The sequence below is a fragment of the Mus musculus genome, chromosome 1, assembly GCF_000001635.26.
Source record: "Mus musculus strain C57BL/6J chromosome 1, GRCm38.p6 C57BL/6J".
Taxonomy (NCBI): domain Eukaryota; kingdom Metazoa; phylum Chordata; class Mammalia; order Rodentia; family Muridae; genus Mus; species Mus musculus.
The window spans coordinates 83,279,364-83,291,662 of NC_000067.6; the positions used below are offsets into that span (position 1 = coordinate 83,279,364).

At 38.5% G+C, this 12,299-nt stretch overlaps 1 protein-coding gene across 5 annotated transcripts in view; it reads right to left on the minus strand.

The window, feature by feature from the left end:
- The window catches only part of Sphkap (SPHK1 interactor, AKAP domain containing), a 152,970-nt gene that overhangs the window by 23,922 nt on the left and 116,749 nt on the right, over positions 1 to 12,299 (minus strand). For all 5 annotated transcript variants that reach the window (XM_006496577.4, XM_006496575.4, NM_172430.4 and 2 more), the window contains 3 exons: positions 11,607 to 11,666; positions 9,399 to 9,533; positions 967 to 1,222 (listed from right to left, as the gene is read on the minus strand). In XM_006496577.4, the coding sequence (XP_006496640.1) occupies positions 967 to 1,222; positions 9,399 to 9,533; positions 11,607 to 11,666 (451 nt within the window). The remainder of the gene's footprint in view (positions 1 to 966; positions 1,223 to 9,398; positions 9,534 to 11,606; positions 11,667 to 12,299) is intronic.

Here is a 12,299-nt window from a genome sequence, read left to right on the forward strand (position 1 = left end):
TACTTCCCAGGGAGCAAACTCTAATGGGCCCAAACTAACAACTACTTTCTAAACTTGCATGCAGCTCTGGGGCTGTTGCATCAGGTAAAGTGACTCTGATAAGGATGTGGAATTTCATTATGGACTGTTGTATTATAAAACACCTTTAACGTGGTACACAAATGCTGGGGTTTCGGGGTGGGGGTGGGGCAGAGGTGTTTGGGAATGATGGCTTGTCATCATTTTTCCTGGGAAAGTGATCCAGGAGATTGCATGGCAGGGGAAGGAAGGAGTAAGGGTCGGGTTGAGGGTTAGAAGAACTTCAGTAGGAACCTTGGTGCGAAGCTTTGCACTGAACTTTGCAAAGGACCTGACTCAGCAACTACACAACACTTTATGCAATTTCTTTCTCTGTGACTTAAGGTGGGAAGAGGAACACTGAGTTCTGTTACTGAGTCAATGGATGAAAATGACTGCACTTTTCTGGGTCAGTCAGTGCCTTCTAATTGCACAACTACCACTAGCTACAAGCACTTTTTGAAACCAAAACTTAAAAGAGTTTGGAAAGAAGTCTTAGGTCTCTCAGCCTCAAAGGAAGTTGTGGGATTTGAATCCAAGCCAATCCAACTTGATTCCAGTTGAGAGTACTGGCTTTTCTGGCAGTTTCAGGGAAACTAACCTTCCTCCTGGGAAGGGACATTCTCTTGGTGGGTAGGAAGGTCTCCCTTTAGAGCACATAGTTTTCCCTCAGCATCCTTAAGGCATCATTTGAAGCTAGTATCTATCCAACCATTAAGCTGTCTTAAATGCATTAGTCAGCATGCTCACCAGTATTCTCTTATTATTATTGCCTCATCAAACTTCAGCAAGCAGAGACTAATGCATCAACCAAGATGACATGGCTGGAAACCTTTCTCATCAGTGTCGTAGTAAGGGGTAGGGTGAATAACCTCGGGGGACACACTTGGTTTATCAGCAACGTCTTACCACTTCTGCAGTCGTCCACCTCGATTTCTTCCTCCAAATGCTCGGAGGCTGTAAGAAAATCTTCTTCAATTGAAGACAGAGAACAGTTTGTATCATCCTCCAGCTTCAACACGTTCGTCTCCAGGTGGAGCTGACGCTCCTGCACTACTTCCAGACCAATTAAGAACTTGTTGATCTCAAAGATGATGCAGTTGGTACTGTTTGGTCTGTTCCCTCTTGCACACTGGACCAAGCAGATATCTGGTAGCCAAGGGCACTAAAATCAGATAGAAAAGAAGGCACTTCCTCAAAATTGACTGGAAAAGACAATGTTGGCAACCATTTTCTCCTTCCCAACCTCTCCCGTGAAAAGGAGAGGGGCTCTTAAAATTATATGAAGTATCTTCAGAGCTCCTGCTCATGAACTGTTTTTTTTAAAAAATCATATGGCATTTCGGAATGTGGCACACCTAGAAGGAAGTTTTACTTAAAAGAAAACAACCAGCTGTATCATATATTTGAGGTTTTTCTCATGAAAGCAGAAATAAAATGTACTGTTCTAACTTGTACAGGGAAGGAAGAGGTTATTGGTGATTATTGTAATAACTGGAATGAATACAGAACTCAGACCTGCACTGCGATGAATCAAAAAGAAACGTGACTTTAGGTCATTTATGGTTCTTACTTGGCTTTACACAAGGAAAAAGTGAAATGTTTTTTATCTTGGGGCCAATGACCTACAGCTATTAGGTGGCCATTTTCTCTTAGAGGTTGGGGAGAAGGGGACTGGTTTTAAAGATGTGGTTCTTGGGTCCTTGGATAAAACACTAGTGGGTTACAATGCTGGATGGAGGCCTTTAAAAGAGATTTGCATGTCAAAATAGAAGAAAGTCACAATAATATGTCTTGTAGGCTAAATGCTCAGGGGGAAGAGGTAGTCTAGGGTCTAGCACCAGAAAGAGGGTTCATTGAAGACTTACAGGAGGGGTACTCAGGCTTAGGACTGACTCTCTTGATTAAATGGAGACCCTTTCTCAGAACATTATCCTTTGCTAGCTTGATAGTTGTAGACAAAACCTCTGTTGGTGTGTTTTGGATATGTCACACTGGTGCTGCCCTCCTGAAGAAGGAGCCAACATGAAATATGAAGATATGCCAATGATCTCTACAGTGCTGACATATACAAAGGACAGTGACAAAGGAACTTAGATGACAGGGTAGTGCCTCAGGTAGACCTGATGATATTGCTCAGGCTTAGAGTTACGGGACACCTGCCTATTCCCAGGTTTCATCTTCATTATTCATATTATGTTCACTAAAAGAGCAACAGAAGTTTTCATGGCTTCGGGGCAATAACTAGTAAGCTCTCCCAAAGGTTGTGTATGAGTGAGAGGGTGCATATGTATATGTATACATACAGGTATATGTATGCATGCACTGGTGCTCATGTTAAGAGAATGTACATGTGGGAGCTAGAGGTTGTTGCTGGGTCTCTCTCTCTGTCTCTCTCTTTTTACCACTTCTTCTTTTGAGTCAGGGTCTCTCTCAAACCTGGACCTTTTCATTTTGCTTAGATAGGTTGGCCAGTGAGAGCCCAGGGCCTACTCACTACTATGCTCACACCTCTCAGCCGAGGTTATAGGTGCACTGCTGAAACATTTGGCCTTTCTTGGGTTCTGGGGGTCTGAACTCAGGCCAGTACATTCCCACAACAAGCACTCTACCCACTGAACCAATGCCCCAGTCCCTGTAGCTTCATTTTAAAAATAATAGCAATAATGTGTGAATTTACAACAGATTTTAGAGGAAATATCTCAAAATGGAAATAAGATTTAATGGACATGGGAGAAATCGAATCCCTAAGTGGAATTAGAAATGTTTTGGAATAAATATTTTATTATATGATTGGTCACCTTTTAAAGATGACATTTCAATCCTATGCTCTCCTGTGGCTGGCACTAGTCAGGTCTAATGCTAGTGAATTTGTGATTTAGAGCCCTCAGTTCTGTTTTATGTTCATAAGTAGGGAGCACAAGGCTATGTAACAGGTAAATTGCACATAGACATCCACAAGCCAATTCCTGAAGTAGTTTAACTTTCTTATCTATATGTCATGCATGGACATTTGATTGGATATTGCAACTAGAGTCATTGTGGGGAAAATGATATTATGAAGAAGTCAGGGGTTCCCATAAGGGTTCAAGAACCCCCACTGGGTGGTGATAGAACTTGACTATGCACGTTTGTGATCTAAACTGTTTTCCAAGCATGGTGGTACACAGCCTTTCATTTCGAAGTGTGGGGTGTGGACTGAAAGTCTCAGCTTTTCCAGATGTGCCTTTGAAATTCACAATTTCAGACTTCAATCCAGAGCCACTAAATCACAACATACTTTCTCAATAACTTCTCAGAGGGTCCCACACAGACTTGGAGATACAATGGTGTGTTGCTTTTATTGAACCCCCAAACCTGTGATCTCTTTCTTTTATCTGAATTAATTTCCTTTCCTCTGAACTTAGACATAGCACACTAACCTAAAAGTTACCAGCCATTTTCTGACTGTGTAGACAGAAAGTATACTGTGAGATGCAAAACAGGACAGTCACCCAGTCACCATAAAAAGGCAGCCTACAGTGTCTGTTCACGGTAAAGAGAGTGATTAAGTGGATCCATGAGGAGTTGTCACAGTTCTGGGTCAAGATCATTTCTTATGTGCTACTTAATGTTATTAAATTAAGTATGCAATGTAAATGACAGCAGGAACCCAAGAGATATTAACAAAGCAATATGAACTAGTAAAAATTCAAGATAGATTTAAAGATTTTATTAACTGTGCACAATTACACAGCTTTGGAATTTTTAGGAAGAAAGTATACTTTCTTAACAGTCTTTTAAAAAGTCAATAAAATGCAGAGACTTGTAGTTAAGTAAAGAAAAAATATAGTTTATAATGCAAGGACATATTGCATAAATTTATAACATTTAAAACAGTAGTTCTCAACTTTCCTAATACTGTGACCTTTTAATACAGTTTCTCAGGTTGTGGTGACACCCAACCATAAAATTATTTCATTGCTACTTCAGAACTGTAATTTTGCTAGTGTCATGAATCATAATCTAAATATATTATATGGGATGTGACCCACAGGTTGAGAACCACTGTTTTCCAGGGTACTTTTCAAATCTTATCAATTTTAATGTGATATACATATACATATACATATACATATACATATACATATACATATACATATACATATACATATACATCATATACATATACATCATATACATATACATCATATACATATACATATACATATACATATACATATACATATACATATACATATACATATACATATACATATACATATACATATACATATACATGTGTGTGTGTGTGTGTGTGTGTGTGTGTACATGAGGCTGGTGATTCTGTGGCACTGATAGAGACAAGAAAATACTGGCATTAAAAGCCACCTCTCCCTTTCAAGCATAGGCAAATGCATACTGGAAGAACCTGCACTGCAGTTTAGGTTTTTTGCACTCTAGATGTGTTCCTTTCCTTCATGGTCTCCTGGTCTAAACAAGAAATGCTCAGTATCCACAGAAGACTTGTGTGACAAGTTTGACAAGCAGAGAGTCCACACCCAGGCCTTTGCCAACTCATATGCGCATGGTTAATTGCATCCTCATCTCCAGAACAACAACCGCAGGAGTAGACCTGACTCTTATATATCAGAAGCTTCTCCATACATCTGCTTTAGTTGCCAAGTATCCTGCTCATCTCTTCTTTTCAACTTGATAAAAACTTGAGTCACCCGGGAATAGGGAATCCCATGTGAACTGCCTGTGAGATTGACCTGTGCCCATATTTATGAGATTGTCTTGGCTAATGACTGATGAGGGAGATCTAGCCCATTATGGGTGGCACCATGCCTGGTCAGAAGGACGGGCTGTATAAAAAAATCTAACCAAGTACTGAGTGTGAGACAGTGAGTTGCATTCCTCTGTGGTTTCTGCTTTTACTGTCTTAATGTCCCTCAATGATGGACTATTCCCTGTAGGCATACACTAAAACCTTAAACCTATCCCCCAAAAGTTGTTTTTGGTCATGGTGTTTATTGTAGCAACAGAAATCAAACAGAAACAGAAAGTAACTAATTTTACTTAATATTTTACTTAACTTTTGGCCATCGAAATTTTGTTATTATTATTATCTTAGATGATCATTGTATATGTTCATTAGTGATTTGAGATGTATGCATGTGGACTGTTGGATTTGTACTCATATATTTAATAATATGCACAGACAGTAATGGTCTAGCCAATAGTTGTAAGTTAGTTTCACAAGAGCAAAATGTTGAACTTGTTCACTACCCCAGGATGTATACCACAGCATGGCCAAGTACTTAGCACTTAGTCAGCCATCAATGTATTGTTAGGCCATCCCTAAGGATAAATTATGTAGACTTCCGTGGCTAATCTAGCACACAATTTCTGCCAGTCTCTAAATTTTATTTATGAATTAATAGACTACCAATTTTAAAGGGGACAAAGTAGTCAACCACAGAGTGTCTATATAAAAGTAGATACTTGCTCTGATCGCCTAGATGAGGTGCAGTGTTGATACTGCTTTGCTGACCTGTCAAAACATGTGTTGTGGTATCTACATAATGATTTAGCACCTTTGGAAGCCCTGGAACACTACAGTCAGGTAACGTGATACAGGATAAGTGATGGAGAGTCTAATAAGAGAGATGTAAGTGATAGAACTCGTAGGCAAGCACTGATAGCTCGTTAGGAAAGGGTGCATAAACTGAACATTTTACATAGAGCGCTCATGAGATTAGGTCAAAATCTTAGCCTCCAGTGGTCCTCTGATCCACCTCAGCCCCCTCAGCCCCAGATAGTTGGTACTGTAGCGGCACATGACCATGATTGGCTTTGAGCATTCCTTACTATGTGCTATTTAATACATTCTTTGTAACTCTACTCTCACAGAACTCACCTCATCCTTCAATGTCTTGATGTGCCAGGGTGGGGCGATACCCAGGGGGGACCTCCCCCTTCTCAGAGGATAAGGGGATGGGGGATGCCCTTTTCTGGCAACCAAGGTCATCAGGCATAAATGTGCTGTACAGACAGACATTTGTTCAGGCAAAACACCAATGTACCTTACGTTGACCATAATTTAACCTTTTTGTCTTCGTCCTCTGTGAAGTAGAGTTTTCTGCTTCCCTTACTGTTTGAGAAATGCATATGAAGTTCATCTCTGAGTCCAGGGATGAATCTTGCCTGGCCAGTCAGAATAGTACAGTCCTCAAGCCATAGTGACCAGCTAAAAACTGAGAATATTCAAGGACAGCCCTTGCTCCACTTGTTGGGGAACCCACATGACGACCAAGTTGCACATTTGATACATATGTGGGGGGGGGCGTGGGGGGCAGCTAGGTCCCACCCATGCTTGCTCCTTGGTTGGTTGTTCAGTCTCTTTTGTTGCCTGTCTGTGGTCTCATTCCTGTAACTGGGTAACCTGAACACAAAAGGCTAATGCTTCCTTATGCCTAATAACAGGACCTACAGAGTGAAAGCAGGAAAGAGGCTATAAGAAAAAAATCCACATCTTGTCAACGTGGTTCAAATCCTTTCGTGTACTATGTTTGCTTAGTTACACGACACAATACATTCTCTATGTGCTTATGTCTATCTTCCGTCGTGTTTAATTAAGAATCTTAGCTAAGGTCAATCAGAGTCTACAAAGTTCAATTTAAGGCCAGGCCCAATTAATGTCGGTATCAATTATCATGGAGGCATGAGAAGGGAACGGGAATCTCCCAGTAAAACCTGCAGCTGTCAATGATATCTGCAGCTGAGCACATCAGTAACAAATGACCTAGCATAACAAAGTAGATAGGAATAAAGCTTCCAGGATTTACTTATTCAAAACCATAGCATAAAGTTATGCAGAATTCACATAAAATTTATAGTGAACAAACCTTGTTATTAGCTTCAGTATCAAGAATATATAAGATTATATGGTTACTAAGCAGCAAAGCTTTTCTAATCACTGATGGATCACATTGTTTAAAAAGTTATTATTATAAACACGACAATTCTAATACAAAGCATCTCAAAGAGGATATTTGAGAGAAAAATAGTTTTGATTTTTTTGTAGGATGATAGGTTTTTTTTAAATATAATTTTGTCCTCTTTCTTTCTAATAAAACTAAAGTTCATTTTAAACAATGTGCTTTTTACCAATCTCATTTCTCAAGTTGGTGTTTCAAAGTAGAAATGCATTTATTCTGTTTCATAGATGGGTGAATCCAGGCTCAGGAAGACCCAGATTCTTTAGCTTCCAATCCCAACTGCTGACTGTTCAGGAATATTGTTTCTCTGGCTGATAAGATAAAAATTATCATGTACTATGGGATTCGAGTGCAGATACATGGTCAAACCAAGGGTTGGTAGATAGTGTTTGCTGTCTACTACAGTTTTGGCTTCTAGAACTAGTTGGGGTTCCCTTTGTTATATTAAGGAGCTTCTCTATTGATAAACAAAGGCCCTTTAACTGAATAGAAGCTCATTTCTGGGTATAGAGACTGAGAAAATACAGGCTCAGTATAGAAATACTTAGAAATTTTATGCATAAAATTTTTATCTGGTCATCATTGCTTTGCTGAATATAAAGGGAATTTGAACTTAGAGACATTTTTCAATTACCCCTCCCAATCTAGATTCCTCACTAATAAAAATATTGTCATAACTGATATATCAATTAGAAAATTGATAGGACATTGTTAGGACCCCTAGTTGTTCTCCTGCTATTGTTGACCTTTGGACCCTGCATATTGAACAAGCTTATAGCCTTCATAAAGAGAGAATAGGAGCAGTGCAGCTGATGGTTCTGCACCAACAATATGAGACCCTGAGGACAGGACCTGAAGAATATGAGTTAGTTACCAGAGACTCCTGAGTGTAACTCCAAGATTGGAGCTTGTACAAGAAAAATGGGGGAATGAAGGGCCCTAGGGGCTTTTGACAGCCTTACACCCACCTGCCTTTTGTCAAGTCTAGGCCAACTTCCATTCTCCACTCACAGGAACATTCTTGAATAAAAAATTCTCAGAATGTACTGACTGATACCTGACCTTCTAGAAAATCCCAGGGAGAGTTCAAATGCAGGTGATGCTTGCTAGCCAATAGATTTTAAAGTTAAATATGCTTAGCCAATAAATTTAAACTGTAACCTTGCTGATGTAACCTGTGCCCCTAAAAAAGTATAAAAACTGCTTGTAATAGCCATCTGGGGTTACCTTCTAGCCACTTGCCTTGAGGGACTGATTGAGGGCTGACCCCAACATGCCGGAAAAATAAACCTCTTACTTTTGCATTTGTTAAAAAAAAAAAAAAAAGAAAAGAAAAGAAGAGAAGAGAAGAGAAGAGAAGAGAAGAGAAAAGAAAAGAAAAGAAAAGAAAAGAAAAGAAAAGAAAAGAAAAGAAAATTCTGATAGACTAGGTAGAAATCTTCTAGAGTCAAAACTGAAAAAAAGGCTGGCTTTCTGGGCTTCTGGTATTTTGGAAAAAAAATGACCAATTTATTGGGCAACAAATGCTCACTACTTTAATTTGGAACTACAATCTGTACTATATCTTATTATAGTATACCTTGTGTGTTCTTTTGTAGTGAATTGATGAAAAAACTTTAAGTACATTCTTCAAAGTGGTGTTGTGATGTTTATTACAATAAATGAGGAAGGATATATCAGAGTGTTATAATATTTTCATTCCTGCTTTATTTTTAATGACTTTCTTCCTTATGGGATTTTACTCTATGGGCACACTTCAGCTTATTATAATCTTGGCCAGTTTGGTATTTCTTGAGCAAATAAGTCCCAGAAGAGTTATATTATTAAATGATATGGGAATAAAATGATACATATTAGAATTCTGAACTTGTTCTTAGAAGGGGAGAAGATTTTTTTTTTATTTTGAATATTTACTAGACTTTGTAGAACAGGCCCAGTACATGTGTTCAAGCCCCAGGTAAACAACACTAGGAATCTGAGAGTTGATGCCGAGGAAAATCTATCAAGCTGTGAGTGGTGCTACTGGGAAGAGAGAGCTAAAGTCCAGTATTAGGTAGAGTGCACTCTTCTGAGAAAGTTCATAGGCAGCATCGTTTTGGGGCTCACATCTCTCTGACAACAGAAAACTTGGTCTTTAGCCTTCTTAATGCTATGACCCTTCAATACAGTTCCTCATGTTGTGGTAACTCCCCAACCATAAAATTATTTTTTGTTGCTACTTTATAGCTATTATTTTGAAACTATTTTGAATCATAATGTATATGCTTTTGGAGATAGAGGCTGGTTAAAGGGATTATGACCCATAGGTTGAGAACCCTTGCACTAAATGACTAGTTGACCAAAAACTACATTCCTTACCTGTGAAACATCAAAATCTGCCTGGAGGTTTCCAGAGGCTAACCCACTTAGGAGGACAATTTCATTTTCTTTCGGCTGTTGGACATTCATGGAGCTGATGAGGTTTGGAAGGTCCGGTGAAACATTGACCAGTTTCTGTGAGGTAAGAAAGACTCTGAGTTAGTTCAGAGGATTCCTTTACATTCTAAAATAGCACTTCCAAACTATTCCATCTGCAAAAAATATTTGTTCTTTTAGAATATAGATATGTAAGCTACTTAGTCTATAGCTCACTATAGCACAACTCCCACACATAAGACTCAAGAACAATTGTAGAAGAGATAGGAAAAAAAGATTGTTGGAGGCAGAGAAACAAGGAGTTTATTGTGAGATTATTTCTCCTAGAAATGTCAGAGTAGCTACACCCATGAAGTCTTACCATCAAGGCTGCCTAAAAATAACCAGAACAAAGATGACAGCAATAAATATGATAACATGGAATGAAGAAAGCTCAGGACATCTCAACCCTAGATAGAGGACTAAAGGCAACTAAGGAATGCTGAAGGCAGGAAAAATATCTTCCCCAGGGAAATGCACAGCTATCCAGTACCAAATGGCCAGCCTGAAGTGCGCTCATACACACACACACACACACACACACACACACACACACACACACACACACATCACAAATATATACAGATGTGCATGAACACACACATACACACACATACACCACATACCACACACTCATACATACATACACAACAAATATACATAGATGTGCATGCACACACACATGCACACCACACACACACACACACACACACATGCACACACACACACACACACACACACACCAACAATTAAAATTTAAATCGAGGGTATGAACTTGAATGAGACCACAGGGATGTTCATGGGGAGAGTTGGAAGGATAATAGGAAAGATAGGAAATGATGTAATTATATTATGATCTCAAAAATATTAAGAAACCTTGAAATCAGAACAAAACTGTTTCAAGTAAGATAATAAGAGTTAAGATTGGAATAGAAAATTTATGCTTAAAAAAGAAAAACTCTTGTTTTAAATTTTCCAAAGTTAACATTTTGCAGTTACTATTATACAACAGAAATTAACACTAGTTTGGAAATATTTTTCCTCTTAAATTTTGAATTGCAAAATTACTTGCTAGTAATCTTCTGTTTCAATAAACTCAATAATAATAAAATCATTTTGAATGCTTGTTTTGCTTTGACTATGTTCTAAGCATTTTGGTAAAGTCTGTATATTGGTAAAATCTGCATCCTATTCTATTTAATCCATAACAGAACCGTATGTGGATGAGATGTTATAATTACTTTCACGTATACATAAATTGTCTATGGCCTAGACATTGGTAACTTACACGAATCATATCAGGCCATATGAGCTAAGCCATAACTGGAAACTCTCTTAAATCACTCCATAAGTTATTCAAACAGTTACTATAATGGGAACTTGCTTTCATCCTCTCTGTCCTGTTTATGATAGGCTCTATATAGTAACTCATTAAATAAAGTTGTATGCATAGCTTTCTTAGAAAACTATAGTGCCACACAGAGGATAATATTACTGAGTACCTAGTGTCAATTAAATGAAGGCTTCATGTATTGTTCTGTGAGGATTCAACAATAATTATCATGCTGTTATAGCAAATGGAGTCAAACCTCTCAGCTTTGGGTGTGCAGTGACAAACTGTGATATTACTTAATTCTTTCCATTGTACCATAGCCATGCCCAGCATCTAAGTATCTGAACATTCAGGTCCTTAATGTAGCCAAGCATTTACACCAGGGATCAACCTCAAATGAGATGGTGGAAGTTGGCTGTTACAAGGTACAGAATGTTCAAGCCCATGATAAGGGTAAGACAATGGAGACACAGCTGAGATGACATCTGATAAAACGAATGGAAAGAGTAATCCCAAGAACCAGAGGAAAGGTGATGTGAATGTAAAAGAAGTTCCATGTTAGGATGCCTATGGGTGAGGAGAGATGCTTTTCTGAACAGTTCTGCAGGCCTGGAAATGTGACTTTCAAACACATTATGGGGTAACAGCATGAAAAGCTGCAGGGCAAGGTCAGGGAAAAGGGCAGTCATGATGTCATTTATCCCTCTAAAAGAAGACCATCACAGACAGAGTCTACCCATCATCACAGTCTCCCGGAAAGCTCCAGGCCCAGCTGTTACCTGCTGCAGGTTCTCTGTGATGCAGGCATCTTTGTTGACATCCAGGTTCACAAAGCAGACCTGAAAGGGAAAGCAAACACTCAATTGTGTGAAGAATGTATCTGTCTTGTTAGGGAAAAAAAAAGCAAAACAAAATTAAAAAACACTCACAGAAATAGTTTTAAAGTTTTAGCCAGTTTATATAGCTTGACCATCATTTCAGTTTGGGCCTCTACAAGGATTTCCAACCTCCTCTTCACATGTCCCAACCATGATGGTAAATGTCTTTCTGCTTTCATAGGCCAACATAGTGAAACATTTCCTGATTTTGCTCAAGTCACAGCAAAATCTTTAGGGTTAAATTATTATCAAATCTCATGAAGTAGAAAAGAAAAATGAAAGAAACAAATGAAAGAGACTTGTGATGCCCTGGGGCCCTGATCCACTTCTCCTAGTAATGTATGTCTTAATGGTTTCTGTCTGCCTGGGTGCTTGAGTTTATTTTTAATTTTTCTACTTTTATAAAAGTTGGTTCTAAGTTGCTCATCTTAGTTGCCTAAACCAGTTAGTTTAAAATAATGAGTGCACTGTTAAATATTATTTTCAAGCAATAGTGAAATGATATATTCCAACTAAAATTTCAAACGTTAAACATATTATACAGATATATAAACACTATGAACAATGGGATGGGGTTAGAGGGAGGATTAGGAA